Genomic DNA, 25,006 nt, shown 5'->3' on the forward strand with positions numbered 1-25,006 from the left:
CTGAAAGCATTTGGCTTCTTTGCTTATGCAGCGCATCCATGCAGAAAGGGATGCAAAAGGGTTATGGTGTTCATTTTTTTTTTTTCTCTGAAGGGGCAAGATAAGTTGGTGTCATAAGGGGTTTATTTGTAACTCTTTTCCAGCAAATGTTATTGATGTGTGAGGCCAGAACAATATTACATGTTGTTATATCCAATGGTTAGGCAATTTTGGTAGTCAACAGCTATTAATCTGAAAGTGTCCTTGATTCTAACACTGTACTTTGATACAGTATTGCAAAACATTAAAATGCTAAATAGCAACCTAATAACAGCTCACGTTTTAATTGCTTACAAAAAATCTAGTTAGCCATAATCTCTCTTATAAAAGAGCTGTAGGTATTTTCAGTGTTAAATGCATATGATCTGGCATTAATGGTGTTCAGATGTCAGTACAAATTACAGGGCAACATAAGTCATGTTTTAAATTGAAAGCTATCCCTAATATGCTAGGCATCTGTAGAAAGATACTATGCTGATGAGTACCAAAGTACTGCCTATAAATATAATGGTGCTTCAGCAAGTGGGATAGTGGAGAGAAATCCTTTGCAGTAGGCATTGCTTGTGATGTCTGCCATTTCTGGTTAAATATAACAATGCTGTGTGCTTAAGCTGCTGAGAAGTTGGTTGCTAGACCACAGGCAGCTTGCCTCCAAACGTGGTACTTCTATTTTGGGGGGGCATGCTTGTAAATTAAAATTAAATGTTATTGTTAGTTTAACTGCTTGCAGATACTTACTGGCATTTTGCGTGTTCTGGCTTTAGACTGTTCTGTATGGGTTTGTGATCTGTTAGCAGTGTCACTTGCCTTTTTGCTAACAAAGATTGAGGCTGCAAATTTTTGTACTAGCCAGAGGTTAACAGAGCAGTTTAATTTAAAAATCTGAACGCAAATACAGTATTGAAGCTGGCTGGAAACATAGCAGATGCTGAAGTGTTTTTCCATTAGTGCTGCCTGGTAATTCTGAATGTGTGATTGTTCATGCGTTTCATGTTCCATTTCAAGCCACTTGAGAATTACCGAGGAATTCAGAAAAAACATCCTACCTAGGGCATTCATACCTACTTGCATCAATTTTGACATTGTATTTTGTTGCAGGGGAGCACAATGTAGGCACAGTAGGCTTTTTTTAGGGTCATTAGGAAGACTGAACCGATTTCTTGCTTCTCCAGTCAACTAATTGTTTATTAGTGTTTATAGTGTAAGGTCTTTATGCCCTATGAATTAAGTTTTTTTTTTTTGTAGCCTGTTGAGTTTGGTTTCTGTAATATTAATGGCAGTCTCCAGGAAAACCCAGTTTTACAGGTAATGATCTGTAAGTCTTCAGAAGTTTGCAAGTTCAGTGTTACTACTTCTTGCAGAGCTTCTTTGAAAGCATGACTTCGGTCATAAAGCTGAGTTTACAAGAAGATGATGTGACCACAATTGCTGGCCTTGATCTTCTTTGTGCATGTTGTGTATTGCCCCTTGGGTCAGTTCCTGAAATGAACATGGGATAGACGTGTGCTGCAAGAGTCTGTCATTGGTGACCATAATTAATAGCCCCAAAATATGATACTTCATTGAGGGAGATGTTGTACGGATATGTATTTGTCTGATGTGTGTAGCACGCCAACTACGGAAAATGGGAGAGAGATACAGAAAATAATTTAATTCCTGTAGGGTATTGATAAAATTGTTACTTCTGATGCTCATTTTTTTCGCTAGTTTGATTCAAGAGAAAATCAAACTACGCAAATAAAGCTAGTTTCTTTAGAACAAAAGAGGCACCACAAGTTGTCTCGTATGTTCACATGCTGGAAGCTTGGTTTTTTGTTTCCCAAAACCTAGAATATTTAGAATTTACAAAGAGATCCATAGAAAGCATTGTTTTGTCTTGAGGCACGTGTGGCACTTGTTTTACAGCCCTAATTCTTTTGTGAGAGATACCTGGTAGTTAAAATTATTGGCTATCTATCATTATGACCTAATTTCCTGTTTAGAAGATTTGTAGCTTTGTTATAAATAGGTGCGTGAGCCTATGTGAAAGGTGCTAGCGATCGGGACAAGAGCAGCGCTCTTCAGTTCATCTGTTGAAGATCATCTTGACTAAAGTAAAGTATTGTAATATTTCTTTAGTTGTTTCTTTGGCTTGGGATAAAATTTGAGGATGAACTGCTGTAGTTAAGTTTTGTAACTTTTAAAAGATTTTTTTTGACATTTCTTTTTGAAGTGTGAATACATACATGAAATTAAAATCTTATTTACAGTTGTGTTGATGTTACTACGTTTAATTTCAGAGGCTTCAAGACGACTGACGTGAACTGCCTAGAAATCTGTACTGCCTCTTTTAACTATATGAGGCATGATAGATGTCTTCTGTTATAAAGCTTGCTGCTGTGGTACACCAAAAAATATAAACCTAGTTTGTGTGTGCCTGAAGGTCAGGAGACAAGCATCATTTTCATAAAAATTGTGATTATAAAGCTAGGATTGTAGCTTGAACGTTGATGGAAGAACTGCTTTATTAAATTGGGGAGCTTTTCTCAATGCACTTCATTACCACTATTGAAGTGCTTTCTGAAGCTCTGGAGGGTGATCCAGCACTGGGGGGAGAGGAAAAAAAAACACAACTGCCTGTTTTTGTAGTTTTTCATGTCTAAGTGGCAGTGGTTTGGGTTGTTTCCCATCCCTCTTGAAGAGGGAGGACTGTACTGTTGTGTTCAAAATTTAAATCTAATGTTTAAAAGATGTGAACCTACCACTGGAGTTCCAGCTGACTGGGACTAAATTGAGTAAATTGACTAAAATCTGGGATTCAGATTCAATAATCGTATAGAAGATTATACTTAACATAAAACAATAAGATGAAAAATGCACGTTAAATATTTCAGTTCTTACTGTTCACCTATAAATAGGTAGCTGTTACGAATTCTCCATTGTCATGTCCCTCTGGAGATGGGAATTAATCCAGCCTCCAGCTGCCTGTGACTGAAGGTCATGAGTCAGATTGAATTAGAGGAAAATTTGTAGCAGGATTTTGCAGACTCTGGTTCCTGACTTCAGGTTTTAGGCTCCAGCTTGGAAGGTTTTTAGGGCTCAAGCTGTTCTCTGAAAAATGTCATTTGAAAATTAACAAGGCTTAAAGGTGCAGCGTCCCCTTGCGCTTACAAGTTTCCCAGTATGACCATATTTTAACCACTGAAGTACTCAATAGTACAGCTGTGGAGGCTAATAGCTTAACCTTGGATAATGATATCACAGAGTTAAAGGGACCTCTTCACGCTGGCTGTTAACTCAATTTGTGTAGTGCAAATGAAAGCTGCAGTGGTCGGTCTTATTCACCCTAACTTCTTATCTGAGCTTTTATAATCCTATCCCATTAATTGAGGTTTTTAGCTGCCTTGAACAGAACCTGCCAGATTCAAGGAAAAAAAACCCTAGCTCCTATTGGATTTCTTTTGGCTATAACTAGAAATGATATAATGCATTAAAGAGGTAGTCGGCTGTAACCTACATTTTAAAAAGCTCACCAGGTGGCTGCTGTAAGTACCCTAAATTATTAAGACTGAATATGTAAAATATTACTAACGTTTACTGACAGTTTACTGCCTTTTTTCCCCTCAATTTAGGCTGTGCAAACTGCTTCATTTCACCTTTTTTCCAATACCAGTAAAATGGCGATGTTCACAACGGCAGCAGTAGGAGATCTCCAGTGTTGGGGGAAATATGGAATTGGAAGGAACAAAAGCTCACGTTGCTTTTTGTTGCGTTAAATAAGCACGCCTTTAAAATGAAGTGAGGTGCTTAAATAGTTCGATTTATGCAAAATTTACCAACGTTCATTTTTCAAATGTTTTTTTCTGTTGGGATGTGAAATTATCTTAGGTTCTTTCTCTTTTTTTTAAAGGGTGGGGGCGTCAGTAATTTAGAAATTCTTTATTTTAAACCCTTCTGTGGTGTTGCCCAGCAAAAAAGCCCTTCCAGGTTTTGAATTCATAAGAGTGTAGGTGGAAGTGAGAGAAATACAGTTATAAATCTGTGATTTCCAATTGCTGCGTGCTGGAATCCTTCTTTACTGAAGGAGCTTGGTGAAAACACTTCTTGCCAGCGAGCTTCGGTTTCCTTAGGAGCTGTTTCCATCTGTTCATAAAACAGAGCTGTTAAACTGAGTGTGTGTTCACATTTCTTCTGTCTACATTTTTTTTTAAAGTGAAAACGGGGTAGTTGATGTTCTAAATGTGGCAAGGAAAACAAAGGGGGCTGGCTAAGTGGAAAGGTCGTATTTTTTCACTTCATACTGGACTGTTGTGTGCAGGGTAGTAATTGAAGGGAAACCTGGTGTGGTCTTTTCTTTCACTTTTGGGAGGGATTTTCTTTTCGCAATTGACTTTTCAACTTAACACTGTGGAAAGGTAGTTGAGCATCATTTCCATTAGCGGAAAAGTTGAAAAATATTTAGCCCTCTTCTACCTTGGCAGCGTTCTTGTGAAGTAGCCCAACTGTTCTCGGGCATACATACGTCTGCTTCCAAAGTATGTCCATTTTACTCGCATCCCTAGCTTGCTACCTTGCTAGAAAGTGCAACTTTTTGCACGAAGAAGGTGATATTTGCCCTTCCTTTTGCACAGGGGACAGCATTGCACACACTTTTTCCACTACCAGACAGATCAGTTTGGTAGGCAGGCAAACGGGGACTGGAGCAGGGATGTCAGACGTGCTTGGCTCTGCCCAGTCCACATGTTGGGCCTTGCAAAGCAGAAAGCATTCCAGTGATCCTCGCCCAGCCCTTCTGCAGGCAGAGCGAGGAATGAAGTGCTGAAGAACAGGGCAGCTTTTCCATTTGCTTACTGACCCGCGTTTACTGCTCGAGAAAGGGAGACAACGTTTTTAAACCCAGATTTGCGCTCTGGTAAAGCTGGGCTGGCAGCTTTGGCTGTAATATACGGATCCTCCTCATTTATTATTCTGTCTTGTGAATCATATTAATAATACATGAGGCCCAAGTTTCGTTCCCTATGTGTGTGCCAAACAAGGAAAAATTAGGTGACCCAATTATGTCTGTTTTGCAGAGTTGGATGCAGCAGGACAAACTTGTAGGATTTGGTCTTTTAACACAGTTTAGTGAAAGATACAATTATTTCAGCCAAAAAAAAAAAAAAGCTATGTTTTTGAATTGCACAGCTGAGTCTTTTTCATGAGAGAGGCATTAAATAATGGCACTGGGAAGTACAACTGTGCTTAGCTGCAAGATAGACAAGGTATTGGCAGCTCAAAACATTCCTGTTGACCTTGCGAAACTGTCTCACCCGTACCTGGAGAGACCAGTTCCAGCCGTGATAGAACACGGCATCCCGTATGGCTTCACCAGCTTTTGGTACCTCTTCCTTCAGCACTAGTAATTTAGGTATGATCACTGGGAATTTGACAATGTTCAGAAATACTTTGCTTAGACCAAGAAATATCAATGGATGTGTAACTGGGCTTATGAATATCCTTGGGTTCTACCTCTTTATTCTCAAAAAGTTTACGCAGAAATCGTTATTAATTCAGTTAAATCTTTCCTTTTTTAGCTGGGAGATAACAACTGTGTTTATTTTTAGATTCAAATTCTTCTAGGCCCATATCCCATTTGTTCTCTCGAATGAGCAGCCTTCCAGTGAAGTCCGGTTAATGCTGTGGAAATCCCTTCAGTACATAACTGTTTGTATTTTTCTATCTCCCTGTCTGGCTTTTTGTGCTGAAAAGACAGATCAAAATGTTGTGGGATTGTTTCTCGTATGCAACATAATGTATTTGACAAGAATAGGAAAACACATTAATTCTGTGTTTTTCCTATTACAGTAGGATTCAGTGGTTCTTTGATAACAGTTTGATTTATAGGACATGCCAAATTAGTTGCTGGTTGGTTTTCCTCTTTGCTGATCAGCTGCCGTTGAGCCGCCAGCATCCTTCACTCGGCATGCTGCGTCCTGGTGCCTGTTCCATTTCCTTAAGCTGCTGTAATTCAGTGACATACATATTTTAAACCATGTTTCTTTTTGATTATTATGCCTTATGTTTTAGCTTAAAAACTCATTTATCTCTCTGGTTGGGGCAGCATCGTGAGTTAAATGTTAGAGCCTAAGACTTCCACCTCTTGCCAGCTCCTGCATGGACTACTCTGAGCTTGTAAACATTGCTTCACTGCTGGTAAGACTTTTGTATGTTAAAAAATACTCTGACCCAAGCATACAGCATTGTAAGGAAGTAGAATTATTTAGGAGAGAAGGACAAGCATGGAATGAAACTGGAGACTTTGTGCGCAGTGAAGTTATTTCATTTCCGTGGTGAAGGACCTTGCATGGTTTTATCTGTTCCGAAGTCTTTGCCTGGGAATGTAAGCCCATTGGGGCTGGAAGAATTTTGATTGTACGTCTGAAAAATGGTTTTATGTTCTTGTATTCCAGTGACACCTTAAGTGAAAGGTGTTTGGTTATGCTTTCTCACGCGTGTGGGAGTACACAGTGTGTAGCTGGGCTTCAGCAGAATCTCGCAGCCAGGAGAAAATCTGCGTCTTACTTTCCGTGGAGGAGGTCCTGATCGGCGTGACTAGCCCAAGCAGCTGTTTTTAGTACCTGTACAATTGTTGAGAGGCTTGTGCGACGATCAAGTGACGCCAACCTCCCCATGTCCTGCAGCACTCACAAGCTGCACGAAGCAGTCACCATTTGTGTAGACAGAGGGACAAAAAATTGAGCAGAGGCAAAATAAGCAATGACTTTGCAGGAGCGGAAGGTGGGTACAGGTGAGCGACGAATTAGCAGAATTTAGAGATGGTAAAATTCTAAGAGCCAAAGAATTAACCTGAGCTGAGAAGTGTTTTGGGATGGCTCACTGTGTTAGCACACAGGTCCATTGGGGCTTTCAAGGCTGTGAGCATAACTCATCCCGGTGATGATTCAGCTGTCCTTCAGCTGTCTTGCTAAACTCTTTCTCACATTTTGCACTTCTTCCCTCCCACCCCTAAAATACATAGTTGCGAAATATTTTTAGATCCTATTTCTTAGGGTTCGTTAGGGATGAACGTGGAAGTGTTGATGTATAATGGAAAGCGCTGGCCGTGTGAGCTGATGGTTGTCGTAGCTGGGAACAAGGAGGTAGAATGTGTGGCTTTGGACTGGTCACCAGGCCTTTTGTTTTGTCCTCACACCTTTAAGAACAAATAATGAAACCTGGTTTATATCATTTACTCCAGGCATTTGGAAGCCTTTAGCAGTAAATATGCACATTCAGAGGATTTGCCCTGCAGTTTAGCAGAGATTTTTTCGAGGTACGGTGTGCAAGCTTGATGATCTATCCATTTATTTGCTGTGACGATGGTGAGGTGAGTTCAGCTGGTGAGCAACTGTGCGGATCTGACAGAGGCAGCATGTTTTTAGTACTGTTGGTGACATGGAAAGGGGCTGCTGTTGTTTGTAAGTGAGACTATGCAATTGAAGCCTTCTAGCTGGTCATGAAAATGACGTGTATAGAGTGTGTTTCAGTTCTCAGCTGCATTCCCCTGAATTTATAGGGTCAGGAAAACGTTTGATCTTTCTCTTTTAATTTGTGTTTGGTGTTAAATATAACATAAATGCATAATGACTATTCTTAGCAATTTAGGGGAGGATTGGGAATTCTGCTGGTAGCCGTAAATACTCTGTAACTGTCAGTAGGACCTAAATGCATCTCAGAAGTGGTTAGTACCTGTGTGCTGATCTTTTCCTTTAGGAAGGAGCTCTCACAGGTGTGTGGTGAGTATTTGTACAGTCTGTGTGGGTTCTTTGAGGTCTACAGAAATGAGAGCAGCAATTAGATCCTGTAAATGGTCCTGTTGTCAGTGCTGTAGATAATCTTTCCTGGGACTGCGTTGCATATTTAGAGGGCAAGAACAGTGGGAACTAATTAGCGAGGTATGGCTTAAATAGAGCAGGCAATTTTTCTCCTCTGGAGAAATGAAATGAATTCTTTTAAGCCCATGATAAAGCTCAGCTGCTGCAGCGCTGCTTAGTAAGAGTCACAGTTGAGAACATATGGGTGAAGCTAGCACGTACCTTGAATTTAGCCTTTTTCTGATAAACCTGTTGTACAGAATGGATGAGTAGCCCTAGCTACTCCGTCCTTGTTTCTCTGCTAGTAAAGGCGTCTGCATGGGGTCACCATGAACAGCCATGAAAGAAACTGGATTAGTCTAGATTTGCCTTCACTTACTAACTTTATTTTAAAAAAGAGAGTGTGTTTGATAAGTTAACAAGTGGTGCAGGTATGTGTATCTTCCCTAATCAGAAGTTCTTAATTAAATATAGAAGCTTATGGTAATTATTACATAGTTCTAGCTGTGATGCTGTCCTAAGTAGCAGGCCCTTACTATTTCATTGCACGTAAAAGGACCTGAACTACCACTTCATTTGTGAGCTTGAACAGCTTGTCTTGCAGACTAATGTGATGGCAGTAAGAGTTGTAAACTCTTACCAAGCCGATGTGCCCAGTGTAAGTTGTGAAATATGTTCAGAAATATGTCACAAGTCTAAAAAAACGCATGTAACTGTTCGACATTGGGGACTGAACAGTGAGGTTGGTCTGAAACGTTCTGAGCAAAAGAATTTTATAGCCCAGCACTTAATTGCCAGTCTTTGTAATTGCTATATTCACATAACATATGCATAGCTGAAAACAATAATTTTGGTCAAAGTCACCATGCCTTCCATTTCTCCCTAGTTTTCCTCAAATCTTTGGTAAGCTACGCCTGTTTTTTTTAATCTAGAAGAAATTACATGTCCCTACTTTTATTGGCTTTTCCAGGGAGCTGGGGTTTATGCTGAAAGCTTCTTAAAGAATGCAAAGCTGAATGCATTCCATTCTCAAGTGATTGGGAATGTCATTGGTATGGACAGGGTGTAAATCTTGCAGATGTAGAATGGCTTGACCTTTAAGAAAACTTATTCTTTAAGAATAAAAAGGATCTACAAACTCCAGACTAGCCTACGCTTTTATGAATTTTGGCTAGACCAAGATATAAAGCAGACTGTGATTCAAAACATACTGAATAGTTTTTTTTTGTTTTTTTTTTTTTTTTCTGGTTCTCGGCTTTTCTGCATATATTTCTGTAATGCTTTGCTCATTTTCTTTTCACAGGGCAGTTTCTCCATCCTGTTTTTCCCAAATCTGACCATTAATCCGGACTGAACACACGGATTATCTGATCTTCTGTGGTTTTTAGAAGCAGGTATGTTGGCAGGGAAATCTTTTAATATTTTACTTGTTTGGGACGGTGGGGGAGCTTTCTTCATATATGTACCAGAAAGAGTTGTAGGTTTAGAGAAATTCTGGTAAGTAACATTTCATTATGTATAGCATATTAATGTCACTTTCTTGAGAAAGCGAATTGGCTAAGTACTTCACTAAGACTTTCCAGTCCTTCGTTTGTAGAGATGGATTGTGCTGACTTCTGAGAATAGACTAGCTTTGTAAGTGGTTGTGGAAATTTACTGGTGTAATTATATGATACATATGGTGGGTATTATTTGTCATCCTAAAGGATATGATTCTTCTATGATTCTTCATGAAAGCTTTATGTAACAGGGACAGAGATAGGTTTAAAGTTTTCAGTCTCAATATTGACTTAAGACTTTTGTTTCTACTTGAATGTCAAGTAGGAAAAGCTGTGGTAGCTGAAATTCACCCAAAATAATTATGCGGTGTATGAAGAACAAAGCACTGTTGCGCTGTAATCTTAATTTAGCCTCTTTATACATATATTTTTGTAGCTTTTGAATCATGCTGCGTATTTTCACACCATGTTGCTACTACCACTGTAAGGTATTCACCGAATGGGTAGATTTTAGTATTTCTTAAAACTTCCTGTTAAATAGGTAGCTTCATGATGAATCCATCTTGGTTGAAGCTTGCTTCGGAAGAACCAGGTTTAAATAGGAATATTTTATCATCCCTTTTTAAAAGTTTGATAAGTTAATAAGCAACTGGAAGACTATTATACTGGAAAACAATGAATAACTACATATGATTGACTGTCAATCTCTCAAATCATCTGATGTGTAATGAATGGGATGCTGAAATGTGTGGATCTCCCCAGCTGGCATGGAAGCAGCAGCGGTATTTTCTTGGAGCTTGTGGATAGTGCCACCTATTGGTTGATATTCCATATAACTTCCATTCTTAAACCATAGGTGTGTTACCATGTTTCAGGTGTCTTGGTTTTGTTTTTTTCCTGGAGAAAGGAAAAAACAAAACACTTCGGCTTCAGAAAGAGCTTTTTTTTTTTTTTCCTCAGTGCAATACATGGCATGCTGATGGAGGCCTTGAGGCTGTGAAAAGACCTCTTGTACAGTGTTACCAAGTTCTCTTTCTGTAAACATGATTTTTCATCCAGTTTCTTTAGAAGTATAAAGTCATGCACTTTTAAACTACTTCGAAGCACTTATTTGCTGTCTCTGGCTGCTCCACTCGTTGCCCTGTCAGTCTTTGTTCCCAGACTTTACTGATTGCGTTTCTTAACAGAACCGTTGGATCCATTTGGAAGGAGAGATGTGCCCATTTGTCTGAGCAGACTTCTATGAAAGCTAAAGTAGTGAGAAGTTATGTCAGGTATCATTATAGAGTATATTTATATGAAGAACCACATAAAAGAATTGAGGAAAAAATACAAATATGATAAACTCTTAGATTAATTTTTTTTAATTACCTCCTTATTTGTGGCATTTGATGCTGTAAGTCAGACCAGTCAAGATATCCATGCATTTCCAAACATGGATATGACAAAATATTGTGATTACTCCTAAGAACATTGTATCTTTTTCTTTATGATTTTCTAATGTAGAAATTCGAATTATTTTTTTCTACTGCTGCAGGACTAATTAAGTTCTAGCAGATTAAATTGTCCTATCACACAGGCCCATTAGGTGTGATATAATTAAACCTTGCTGCTCTGAGTGTTTTGTAGAGTGATAGATTGGTGCAATTTGGAAATGCTGGAACGGCATATATTGGCGTAATCTAGCAGATCAAAACAGTACTGTAAGACATATTACATGAATAGAATTTCTCTATTGACAGTAAGTAGAAAATGAGGAAGAATTCAATGCCTTTTTTGGGAAGGACCAGGGCAGGGGGATAAGTGCGTAAAGAGAGCTATCTGTCTGTAGGAGAGTGGAGAAAAAAGTAAGTTGGACTTGATGACATAAATGTATTGCGTATTTGAGAGGGGACTGTGCAGATGAAGAAATGAGGCAAAAATGTATACAGGACAGTCCTGTTATATTGTTTGTTCTCTTCTAAATTGATTTCTTTGGCTATTAATACAGCACCTTCCTGCTTCAAGTAACAATATTAAGGAGATAAAATAGTAGTATGTATCAGTTCAACATGAAGAACCAGTCGCACATTTTCAACCTTTCAAACTTGTTTGGTATCTTGATTTAATGGTTATTGTTTCATCTGTCTCAGGATAGACATAACTTAACATCTCTTGCTCACTGTCTTACTTGGTTCGTTAGCTTACTGTTGACATCACTTGTTACCACTCACAAATTGCACTGAGGATTGCACTCCTAGGAACCTAATCCAATCTACTTACGTCAGAGCTGATGTACGAAATTATGAGATCACTTCATTCCCCCTTCAGAAAGCAGTTTGCTGATTATAGCAAAAAATAAAATAATCACCACCTTGCAAATTTACAGGCTACAAGTTTTTGAGCCCAACCATCTCTACCGAATGGGTACAATGCAAATCTTCCCAGTGGGAACTTCTTCAGACAGGACTGGTGATAGAGCTTTCTCCACTCTGCTGTCTTCATGCTAAGTAATGTGGGTGGTAAAGCCTATCCCTGCAGCTGCTACTTAAGTTTGCATTATTTCTGACTCATTCAGGAGGGCCCGTGTGTAATTTTGAACTGTTTCCACACCCAGATTACTTTCCCTTAAAAATAATAGTGATGATAAAGTGGGGGGAGAGGTTGGTAATGACTACAGGAGAACATTACATGGAAAAGAGTGGTGTTTGAACCTGCTGTGGTACAGTCTTCACTAAGCATATCTCATGTCCCAAGTATTCCCTTCGTTACTAAGATTTAAGAAATCAGATTTATAGATTCATATAGGACCAGACCCAGTTGTGTGAATGAAAACTAATTGGAGGATGATTCTGGAGCCAATTCTCTGAGCTGTGCATTGTGGAAGAGTGGCTGCTTTACACTTCCATCCAGGGATTCCTTAGCAGGGCTTATGTTTCTCCAACATACAGTACTTGTAATAGGTTTATTTAGTTTATTATGCTGCTGTATCGATGTATTATTTGAAGCATTATTATTTCCTAAATTTGCAGTTAAGATTTTTACTCTTGTTGACTTAAAAATCATCTTGGAACATATTTATTAGTAGCAGTTGAAGGTTATTCCTGAACACTTTTACTTTGTCTTGGTAAACATGGTATCGTGGACTTTGAAGAATTATTGGATACTCAGGCAATAAATTATGATCATGTTATACCATCTAGAATTTACTTGACTGTTTAGTCTGTTTATTCTCTGATGTTACTATTCTTAATTAAAATAGAAAAGCGAAACTTCAACTTAAGCGATGTGAGAAAGGATGCTAAGCTGTACTCCTTCTCTGTTCCTCTTAACTCTTTTTTTCTCTCCACAACCATTATACGAACTGTTAAGAACTTTTATAAAATGTGAAGTGGCTTTTTTATTATAAAAGAAAAGGACTTAAGATTTCATTCAGCTTTTTTTTTCTCCAATGTAAGCTTGATGGCTGTACATTCTGCATCCTGTTTTCGTGTTGGCTGTGGTTATTTACGGGGGAATAAAACAAAAACACAGGCTGTTCTGTCAGGGTGATTCTTTCATCTAGTTAGGTTTCTCTTTTTCTACTCATGCAGTAATGTAACAACAGATAATGAGGTACTAGTGATTTTAATATCAGACTCTTTGAATCTTTGGGTTGAGTAAGGCCCAGTTTAGCTATTCAGATTTTTAAGGGGTTTTCTGATAAAGCTTGTGATTCCGCACTATTTCAGGCTACTTACTGTTCTGCCTGCTGGTGAAAAATAGATGGTTTAAGAATTAAACTTTATTATTGTTCCTATTATACCCCATTACCTGTTTGGTTTGTCTTTTTCTGATCTTATCATGCCTTCAGGAAATCCAGGAGCTGGCAGGAGGGGAATGAACCGTGAGGGCGTCCCCGGAAAGAGTCCGGAGGAGATGTACATTCAGCAGAAAGTGAGAGTCCTGCTCATGCTGAGGAAGATGGGATCAAATGTAAGATGTCATAAACTGTCACAGCCCATGTTTTATAGCTTTCCAAATATAATTTCATAGCAACTGGGATTGTGCTGACTGAGATGGGCAGGTGATGGTCTGGTTTTATTGCTGAATTGTTTTAGCCATCATTGATTTAACCATCACCTGTGGTTAAATACAATTGATTTTTTTGCAAAAAAGTTATGAGGCTTGTGATGCCTGAAACTGCATCTGAACACCTGATTATTACTCTATATAAGCTAAAGTTTTTCATTACTGTGAAACCAGGAGAATAAGGCATCTGTTTTAAAGTGGCTTTGAATCTCTCCATGAATGCATGATGTACCAGTTTGCTGCTGTTATTGCTTGCTGGTATTATAATTTGTACAAATAGCAGCTTAAACTGTTGAAGAGTAGAATAGAGACGACTGTGACATTTCTTACTGGGGAGTCAGAGATGATATCTTCAGTGTTTCTTCATTGTAGTTTTGCTGACTGACTCTTTGTACATTTCCAGCTGACTGCTAGTGAAGAGGAGTTCTTGCGCACATATGCAGGTGTAGTGAATAGCCAACTTAGCCAGCTTCCTCAACACTCAATTGATCAGGGTGAGTACCGGATTTGTTTGCATTTTGTTTAATTAGTGAGAAACAGTCTCAGAAAATACTAAATTTAGATTCCTATTTTTCTTAACAGGTGGTTTTATTTTGTCAGATAAAGTAAGTCTTGGATATACCTAAGATTACTTAGGATTAAGGGCATTATTCTCCATGATAGCTCAAAACATTTTTGGCTAAAATCTTGTGAAATGAATTAACGTGTATCACTTTCCAATGTATTTGATAAATATAAATGAATTCTAACCTCACTGATTTTTTTGCTATAGGTGAAGTTAAACTCAGGCATGCCTAGGCCCCTCTGATTCTGAGTGTCTTACTGTATTCAGTATGGGTCCTCTGCCTAAGTCAACTTTCATATGAATTTTTGTATTTATTCTTACTGTGCTGAAATGGCCCCGTTTCAGAGAAAGTTTAGCAACAAGAGGAATTTGTTTCCCATAGCATTTCTTTAATTTGCACAACTCAATTCCCAAACAAGGGTGGTGGATATGAAATAACTTCACAATCAAATCTGCTTAATGTATGTGGCACATAAACTCTGACAGTAAAAATAAAAAAAAAAAAAAATCTAGTTCATACTAAAATAATACAATACCTTTGAGATAAAGTGCAGCCAGAGATAACTGTTGCAGTAGAACTTCCGTACTTGTTCTGGTAAATGCTGAATTATTTAGTACACTGTTTTAATTAATTGCCATACTGTATTATTTTAATTTGATTCCTTCAGGTTCCCATTAGTGGAATGAAGTAGGTAGTATTTTTGTGAATTCGTTACAGAAGCCGTGGAAAACAATTGTGTGGTGGTATTCTGAAGCTACAAATATGTTCTGAACCTGAATGTTTATTTCTGAATATTTTTTCCCCTTCGTAGGCTTCCTACCAGACCACATTTATAATGTGGGATTTGGTTTTGAAGGAAAATTGCTAGTCTCTTATGCCAGAAAGAACTGAGTTGAACAGAAATTTAATATAGATCTGAGACATTTAGAAAACCATTAGAAACACGACCTGTACAGACTTGCTCTTCAGATTTAAGCCTGTGTGTTCATTCCTCACATAGCTGGGGGACTGATGGAGATAGATACACCTGTGTATTTTGGCTCAGAATTGTTAAACTTTTCTGCCAGTCTAAAGAGAAAATCTGCCAGTTTCTCGTCAAAAACTAAAGATGACGTATTCGGTTAAGAATGACTGCCTTAGTTACCAGACAGTTACTATCGTGCTGTCTTAAGCAGTTGGCATTTGTCAGCTTTATCCCTAAAATAGTTACATTTCTCATAATAAAAGTGTATGCTGAATTGTCTGAACTTTGGCAAAGACGAGATAATAAAAACAGAAGTCCAGCCAGGGGACGCTGATACTTTGTGCAGCTGTGCTCCAATACAGCTTAATCTAACTCTCCTGTCTAAGCTGTCTGCTTTTATCATTTGTGAAATTAACAAACTATTTTCTTACTTTACAAAGGGCTTTGGAAACTTAATTCTAATAATGTTGGAGTGCTTAAAAATTCCTGGCCTAGTGTTGTAAAGAAAGCCCAAAGTACTGTTTCTGATTGCTTTCAATTTGTCAAGATGATATGAAAAGTAAGAACCCCCAAAGGGTGCTCTTCCAGATAAGGGTCAGAAACTTGCAGCTGAAAAAAAATTTGACTTAAAATTTGAATGTAGTCAAAAGAGAGACCAACAGTTATTTATTCTGCTTCTAAACTCCCTAATGATGCAACGCAGGAAATCTAAGAGCTTTATGCATTGTTCAAAAAGTTGTCTTTGTTCCATGGTTGAACAGATGCTAAATGATTTCCCTGTCAGCATTTTCTTAAAGTCCTTGAAGATTCTTTAGACTTTTTCCATAGGGAAGCGAAGTCCTCCCTGTTGTTGCTCGCTTTGATCTGATCTGAGGCGCTGCTGTCTTTCCTGTGTGATTTGACCATACGATCCACCTTCAAGTCTCCTAAATTATAGTGAAGCTGTTGTCCTGACCATTAAGATTTTTCTTGGTAGAAGAAAATAGAACAAAGAAAGAATATACTTAACTATTTAGAAAAGCGGGAAAAGATGTTGGTCCTTTTCATATTCAGACATGCTGTCTCTCCAAATTAATGAGAGCGTATCATGAAGAATAAATTGAAATGAGGAAACCCAGCCAAATACCATTTCCTCTGGAGAAGGATGGAGCTGCAGTATGCTGTAAAGGCATGAGCAACTGTAATTTGTTGCTCAGGACTTTGATCCTCGGAAAACCTCTGTAGATTTGTAATAGTCAATTATGATAATGTTGGTCTTTGCTCTTTTTCTTCTGTGATTTTACTTTATTAAGAAATGTAATGTGTCATTTCTTAATAAAGAAACACAGCAGTGACCATTACCAGCTGTCAGTACCTTTTGCTGTCTCCTAGTGTTGGTGAAGCATGAAGGGTAGATCATTAAAGTACCAAAACCAGAGGATAAAAATGCCACGGGTGTCAGGTTTGGCATTTTAAGGGAGATTCCATCTCCACTAGATGGCATTATCTTGCACTGAAAAACCCTGTCCCAAGTCCGCACACTTGAGGAACTTAAATGTTTTGTGTCCTTCAAGATTCCTTAAAGGAATTTTCTTCCCTGCTTTTTTTTAATGTTCTCATTGAGTCTCCTTCAGAGGCTTTTAGTCTTTATGCGGTTTGCCTTACGCAACAAATAAGAGGTGTGTTATTTAAGGAGTTAGTTGCAAAGACTTGGTAGACTAGCAGATTTCACAGTCCCTTTTTTTTCCAATAAAAGCACGAATTGCTCTCGGCCTAATTTGTCCCAGACTTCAGAGCCATTTTTCTCTAGCGGGCACACACAAGGCAGAAAGCTGGTTTCATACTCTCATTTCTTTCCCCAAAAGGGAATGACATTCGTGGCATTCTAAAAGCTTCGGTATAGACCTGCAATTTTTCGTGAATCACATATGCTGTAGTCTGGCCCCACAATTGCAGAAAGCTTGTTCTTGTTGTTAAGAAGAGTACAGATGATGATTTAGGATTTCATAAGTACATTACAGTCCCCATTACAATTTTTATGCTTTTCCTTGTTGTGCCTCCATGAAATAGTGTCCTAGAACAGCTGGCAGGTTGCCTCCCAGTAATTACCTGAGGTAGGACTGCTGAGCCTTGTCACTGTCTGGTGCTCCCTACTAAGTTTTTTTGATAAAGATCTGTCAACTCCTTAGTTGAGTCTATTTGTCTGACCACAGGGAGTCACTCTGCAACCTGTGCGTCCAGTATATATTTGCAGCTATGTGACAGTGCACTGAGGAAAGAAGTTTATACTTGTCCCTGCTGAATTCAAGTAATTGTGCTATAAACCTTCATTTAGCCACTATTTAATAATAATAACACTGACATTTAAAGTGCCTCCATGGTACTATGCTTACCTTATTAGCATTCAGCAATATAATTTAATCTCTAACTTTCATCAAAAAGCACCTTAGAATGCGTTATTTTTAAAGCAAGTCTGAAGTCTGACTCCCCTTCAGTTTGTGTTTAGTTTTCTAGGAAGAGGGGAAATTAAATTCTTAGCTTTTTGTTTCCTGTTTTGCTTTCAGAAGAAGTTTGTCAGTTTAGAAATACAAAATCATTGTTTTAGGATTATTTGCAGATCTCCTTTTATATTTGACACAGACATCTGGAGCAACTTAACTCCTGAAGCACCCACGTTGTGTCCTGTTGAACTGAACCTTGATTTCCTGACAGGGAGCTCAGAGTTAGTCTGACTGCATTACTAAACGTATTTGTGTAAATCAGATGATAATAACAAATGTCCAGGGCTCTCTACTGTGTTCCAGCAGATAGCAAATTGAAATAGGTTCTATCTAGTATGTCTTCTATACCCCTCACTTTCAGAGGCACAGCTTATATTAGAGCAACAGATCTGTGAAGGCATCTTGAATACCCAGAACATGTATCCCTGTCATAACAGAATTGTCTTTTTATTCCAACTCTATTCGCCCTTTCTTTTTAGGGTATTCCAGAATCTTAGGAAGTGCTTGGCCTTTTGGTGTGTTGCCTTTGATATGCCTCTCTCGAGTTGCTGTTTCCTTAATCTGGACTACAGTTCACCAAGAACAAGGAATGGTTGGACAATTTAGATGTCTGGAGTCAGTTCATAGCTTGATATTTTGGCTGGTTTTATTAATACTTGGCCTGCTCACCCATTCTCTTCTTTAAGGGATCTGGCCATGTTGCATCCATAGCAATTATGAGGCTTATCTGATAAATGAAATACCTGATTACCCATCAAAAGGTACTGCTGGCAGAGGGGATGAGATCTCACTAACGCAGGAAGGTCTGAACAAAAGTTTAAAAAACTAGACTGAAGTATTTAATGCTTAAGTTTAGTATTAATTAAGAGTCTAAACCTTTGTACTGTGTTATTAATGTTATTTTATAAACATTTTATCTTCGGATCATTGCTGAAATCTTGTTAAAGTGCAAAATATATCGCATTTTTCTTAAGGAGCGTTTTTTAGCTGACATCTGTGGGTTTTTTTTGTTTTTTTTTTTTTTATATCCCCAAGAATAACTGAGGAACCCAAAGCCATCCCTCTTCAAATAGTGTCTGTTCTAAAGGGGGGATGTGATCATGAGCTGTTTTGAGATATTGCATATTAGTGCTCTTCCCTGCATTGCAGCAAGAGCTAACGCAGCTTAGACTCATTAGGTTTCTTGAGCTTGAAGTGATGAAATTGAGGCTTTCTTAAATATTTTTAACACAAGCAAAACGCCTCTCAGGAAGTTATATGCATAGAAGCATCACCTAAAAAAAAAATAAAAAATCACAACACCATATTTCCTGCTTCCCAGTTACTTAAATTTCTAAATGGTAGGCTAGCACTTGGCTGCCTTAAGTCCCTGCTCTGTGGTGTATCTGAAAATGGAAGCTATGCAGCTAGTAAGCATGATATGTGAATTATACCAAGACCTTGGTGATTACAGCTCTGTTGTTCCTATAGCAACAGGAGTGTCATGCTGGTTCTTGAAGAAAAAGCTGGTCCCTTGGGGAGGGCAAAGCTGAGATGCAAACGCACGCCTCAGCTCGGCGAGACACATTCTCTGGATGGTAGGGTATTGAAAACAAATCTAGGCTGCTTGTGGAGCTAAGAGGCAGACTGCAGCCATGAAGTATCAAATACTGGTGGAGAAATGGAGATTTCAGAGCTCTTCTCAGTGTAGGGATGTTTTTTCTTTTTTAAACACCGTGCTTGTCTTAATGTGTTCCTCTTCTCAGCAGTGCACGTTGTATTTTTAGAATGCCAAACTAGGATATTAAGACTGGGAATTTCAAAGAAAAGTTAATGTTTAGAAGATAGTTGCTGGAAGGTGATTGAAGAAGTGTGTATCTAAAGATCTTGAGGAAAGTAAGGATTTTTATATTTTTTTTTCAATTTGGCATCCTTTCAACACTCACAACAGGTTTAACCTTCTGATCTCCAAAAGCTTTTTAGGCTTATTAATTTTGCAGGTGGCTACAAACAAGACAGTTCTGTGTATCTATTCATCATTCCTGAGACACTAGGAAATAGCAGTTACAGGTAACATTTTGCTCTGTGTTAAGGCAGTGTGTTTTGAACCCAGCTTGTACCCTACTGGCTTGATGTCCCTGTAGGTGAGTACTTGCTGTGGAAAGCATTAGATACGAGTTAAATATGGTCAACTTTCAGGAAGGATAAAGATGCGAAAGTATAAGGTGAAAGAAGTGGGAAAAGGATTTTCATTTCTTAAAGTTTGTGGCAATCAATGCTTTGCCCCTGTAGGTAGATGGGAAACATTTTGTTGGGTATATGCAAGTCTCTATTTCGGTGTAGAAATGTGTGCCCAGAAAAGGGAAGCTTGGGGAGGGAGATGTTGTATGTATAGAATGTGTTAGGTCAGGTGTACGTGTACCTTCCTCATTGTTCTATAAATTAATTACTGGAAGTGCAAAGCTCAGTGGAGGATGTGCTGAAAGTAAACACGGTTCACAGTCCTATTGTCTTAATTGCAGACTTTTGGCAATGTGCAGCTTAACTTTATAACCTGTGCTCTGCTTTTTCAATTTTTTACTTGATTAGAAAGAAAACATCCGTTATGAGAGCCAAGTGAGACTGCTGCAGAAGCCTTATTCATTAGTACTTTAATCCCAGCCTTCCTTTCACTGCATAGAAACCCCTGCTCCATTCTCTGGAAATGTTTGTGTTTGCACAGGAGTAAAAGCGGCTGTGCAATTGCTTAATGAGCAGACTTGCTAGATTGGTTTCATTTAGCTCTGGATAGCTTGGGTTGCAGGACTGGATTTGAACAAAACCTGCTTTTGTGCTGAGAAATGTGGATGAACTTTTTCTAGACAAATGTCACCAAGGATTTTTTTTTTATTTTTTTTTTTTTTTTTTGCTACAAGGTATCTTCAGAAATAATGATTTACTGTAAGCGGCCCCTGGAAGGTTAAAAGTGGTCACGAGGGTATCCCTTTCAGTTGCAGACAGTGCTGAAAATTATTATTCAGCAGATAATTTTTTCGTTCTGTTTTCAGGTCATTGAAATATCACTAAGTAGATGCTTCTCAATCTTACAGCGCCTTCTCTTTGAGGAACTGAAAATGCTTGACAACGCTCTTCTGCTAGAACATCAACATCTGTATTAGAGGCAGCATTTTGTTGTAGGGAGGATAAAGTGAGTAGCCAGAGATTACATGCTGCTTTGAGGCACAGTCACACCTAGTCCTGAAATTCCAGATTGGTAGAGTGAACCCCAAACTCTAAGAAATAAGTTTAGGGAACTGAGGCATCGTTTTACTAGTACAATATTTCTTCTCTCTTTCTATTGTTTTTGCTGCCTCTGTCTCCTGTCAGGTCTCCAGGTATGTATTTATTTTGGGGAGCTTCCCCCTCAATATCACGCTTCACCTGAAAGTATATTTTTGGTTTTGTTTAATTGGCTGTTTTCACCAGATATGTGGTAAGGCTTTTGTGATGGTTCTTGTACAGTGAGCCTTCGTTTGTTCATCCAGAGGCTTGAAGCATGGTACAGAAACCTACCCTAAAAACATCCCTTCTCCTTCCCCTTCCCCTCCCCCCTTTTTTTTAATGCCAAAAACATCTGAATTTGGTGTTTTGACAACAGTAATTTGGTTCAGACTGTTTAATGTCATTTCTGCTTCATTTTTGCAAAAACGGAGGCACAACAAAGAAGGCCATCCTGGAGTTCTTAGAAAATTGACATTTTCTGTCTCTTTCAACATCCCTGGTGCTCCTCTACGAATCATAGAACTTACTGCCATTCAAGGCGTTGTGGTGGTGGTGTTTTATCATTCTCTACTCACCCTATGGACATGGAGATACCTTCCCTCTTTGCAAGTCCCTTGAATAAACTGGTCCCAGATCTGCGGAACGATATTGCTTTTCATATCTGTCAAGAGCCATGGTGCTCTTGAATAAAAGAGAAATGCTGAATAATGAACTCCTTTGTTAGTGAATATAAAGTAAGGCCATGAGACGGAATAGCCAGAAGGTAGTGGCACATGTGTTAGAAGTGACTGGATTGACATCATCTGAAAACCACTGGGTTTGGTGTAAATTTCTTGCTTCTGTGCTCGTGACTTCATGCTAGCGTCAGATTTGGTAGCCTGCAAGAACTATCCATGCGGCTGCTATTATTTGGAGAAAGGATGTCTACCTCTTTGTAGTAATGCATCAACTCCTTAAGTATAAAATTGGATCCTTAATGTGGGAATAAAAGAAATCAGCATTGGCTTGAGTCTTTATTGCAAGGTGAGTGGTATTCGGTTGGGTGTTGTGCCCTGGGGGTTACCCACCCACTTACTTCTCTACCTTGAAGGTGTTGTATTATGTTTTATTTGATAGATCAAATTGTCTTCTTGAAAGAGCCTCAGGCAATTGCATTTAAATGCTGGCTTGCATGTAATTCTGCAAATGAAAACATTGCTAACCTTCTGTTAAAATAGCAAAAGGAACCGAGGAGGGAGCAGGAAGTAACATTGCTAGAGTCGCGTATAAAATCCATCCTTTACAGATCTTGTTTAAAACTGTACCATGGGACATAGGAATATATCACTTTTAATGTTAATCTTCTTTTCTTCCCTTCTAAAATTAATAGCTAAACCCCTTTAGTCACTTCTGGTCTTCACTGTTCTCCTGTTCGTTCCTGTATATTGTTTTGCTGCTCCCTGGTGTTTTGGCTGAACTCTTTAACTTTGAACTGCCGTGAAATTTCATTAGTATGTGGCTACTCTTGTGTTCCAGCATAACTTACGAAAGTAGCAAGTAAACTTGGTACAAAGGCCAATCATTGATAAAGTGCACTAGTAACCTTCCTTTCAGCCCAATGATTATCCTTTTAAATACAGTTCACGATCTTTCCTTAACAAATTTTTTACACTCTTTGGTTCTTGCACTGATTGTCCAATTTCAGTTAAAAGTGCTATATGGGAAATAATATGTTATGAAGTACTGAAGAAATCAGAGAGGGAGCATGCTTTTTGATGATGATATACTTAAAAAATAATAATAAAAAACACTAGATGTTTTGTTCACAAATTCAGATAACTTTAAAACTGTAGTTATGATTACATTGGTGACAAAGCAGGAGTACTAAAGTTTCTACTTTGTTGTTAGCTTTGGCTGTGAAAGACTGAAACCTGGAATTTCAGACTTTTTTCATCCACTGATCACCATTTAGGATGCACATAGTAATAATGCAGAAGTATTACAGATATTCAAGCATTTTCCATACTTTTATACCATATTCTTTACTGTACTCTTGCTTTTTTTCCTCCAAGTAGAATATAATTTTTCTTTTTTTTCCCTGTTTTCTGGTTGTATTTGCAAGCTGTGTTTCTTCTGTTCCCTTCTCTTCTATTCATAGTCCAGGCAAAAGGCAAGTTACCAGTTCCTTCCACCAGTGACACTGGTATTGAGGCAGTGCCACGTGGGCCTAGAAAAGGAGAGCGGGAGCTAGTTAAGTGGGACCTTACTCTTCAGTGATAGCTGTTTTGGTTGTGAAAGCCCAAATGAAAGGCAGAATTCCCGGCGTCCTTTGCCGAAGGCTATTTCTGCTCATCATGTGCTTTAAACTGCTGCATGCCCGCCACACAGGAGCAGCGCTGAAAGCTGAAATTGCTCGGGGCAGGCAGAACCACCGACCAGCAGGCTTGTGGGGTTGCGCCATTAATAGAGAATGAAATTTCCTTTTCCACACCAAACTTACAAGAATACTTGTAAGTATTTTTTTCATGTTCAGCCTGTGGAGAGGGGAGACCTCAGGAAAACAATCGACATCTGTTAAGTAATCCCGCTCATCTCGGTGCTGTGACGTTGCCTGTGATTTCGCTGTTGCCAGGCTGCTCCAGCTGCTCGCGGCTCACACAGCAAAGCTGCTGCAAAGCCTCCCCGGCTCTGGAGGAGGACTCGTGCAAAATGCAGAGGCATAGGTTGTGCTTCATGTGCACTGGCTTTGCTAGTGCTTTTAATTATTGTTACTCCTCCTTCTTTTTGGCACACGTTTGTTTTTGCAGGCTCCTTACGAGTAAAATCCCTCTTTCTGTACAGGCTGGTAGTTGTTATACTTACGCACGTTTAAGAAAAAAAATCAACATGGTAACTTGCTAATTCTGAGCTGGGTTCCAGCACTATATATCATTTATGTTTTGATCAAGGAAAAAACAGTTTGTGGAGGAGATGAAAAGGGAGAAGACCGCAGGGCTTCTGAGTGTTGGCAAGAGGGAACATCAGAGCAGGTTTTGATGTACTTCTATAAAATGTGGGTCCTGCGTAAGAAAAACAAATTACTGCTTGGTCCTTAGTATTTCCTCCTGTGAGTACATACAACAAATAAACTGTGAAGTGTATAAAAATAAGCGTAGTTGCATTTCATAAGCATTGATTTAGTTTATAAGGACATTAGCAAGGGGAATTAACAGCCTTCTCTTCCTCCATGTTTTTTGTCACTTTTCCTTCTGTATTGCAACTAGAGAGCAAATCAGATAACTGAAATTTCGGCTGATGTTCATGCAGTCATAACAGGTGAGGAGTTCTGGTTAGTCCTCTTTCTTTTACCTTGTGTGCAGGTGTATAGGCAAAGTTCCTTGGGGCACAAAACTGAAATCTGCTGCTTGATATGCCTCAAGTGAAAGCCTCTGGAGAGTTTTACGCGCTGATGCTCAATCCAACCTGAATCTGAACTTTCCAAACCTCAGTAAAAGATTTCTTTCTGTAAAAAAAAAAAGATTTTTTTCTGTAAAGCTGATCAGTTATCTGAATGGCACAGGCAGGCAGTGTTACTTTTGGCATTTCCTACTTTGTTGTCTAATCCTTTAATAGAGGCTTTGAAGGAAACCTTATTAAGCAAAATTATCCCAAGCAGGCCAAATTAATTAATGAAGGCCAAAATGGTCATTTTCAGTCATCTGTTGCACTGAAGTGTCTAAGATCATTTCAACAGAGTAAATAATTTTTAGAAATTATATAAACGGTGACTGGATGTTTCATCATATTTTTCTAATAAGTTAAATGCTGTTACAGGATCTACAGATGAAAGCAAGCATTTACTTTTATCTAACTTTCTCAGGGATCAAGTTTTTACCAGAAATTTAAAATATTGCATTCAGCCCTTCAGGGTTGTTTTCCAGTTCGTGTCTAGACTAGAGATATTGATTTAAATCACTGCTTTGACACTACTGTATGATGTATTTTTATTTCCCTATTGTCCTGAAGACATTTCTCTTGAAGTGCCTGTTAGGCTGTGCTCTATATTTAGGAAGTCCAGAGAGGTGATTTTTTTCCTGGATATCTCAAGGTATCTTTTGAAGAATGAGACCTTAGGATGGAAGGCTCTTTACAAGCCTATATCAGGTATGATTCTTCAGCCATTCAGGACTTTCTACTGTAAAGGCCCACTCAAAAGACCACCCAAGTTTGTAAAGACTTGGAGGTGGTTCACAGGAAGGTAATAGCATCTTTCTGTATTTAGGGGACATGAGTTTTGGTGGTAATTATACACAGTTGATAGCCTCAATTGGAAAAAAAAAATGAACGAAGAAAGTCTGAATTATTCTGGAAAGATTTC

At 38.6% G+C, this 25,006-nt stretch overlaps 1 protein-coding gene across 1 annotated transcript in view; it reads left to right on the plus strand.

Moving 5' to 3' along the window:
* CTNNBIP1 (catenin beta interacting protein 1) overlaps window positions 1-25,006 on the plus strand; it is a 92,142-nt gene that overhangs the window by 7,011 nt on the left and 60,125 nt on the right. Inside the window, exons 2-4 of the mRNA XM_080563709.1 lie at window positions 9,175-9,265; window positions 13,203-13,324; window positions 13,824-13,914. Of these exons, the coding sequence (XP_080419835.1) occupies window positions 13,229-13,324; window positions 13,824-13,914 (187 nt within the window). The 5' untranslated portion in view covers window positions 9,175-9,265; window positions 13,203-13,228. The remainder of the gene's footprint in view (window positions 1-9,174; window positions 9,266-13,202; window positions 13,325-13,823; window positions 13,915-25,006) is intronic.

Source organism: Anser brachyrhynchus, assembly GCF_964034855.1.
Source record: "Anser brachyrhynchus genome assembly, chromosome: 21".
NCBI lineage: Eukaryota > Metazoa > Chordata > Aves > Anseriformes > Anatidae > Anser > Anser brachyrhynchus.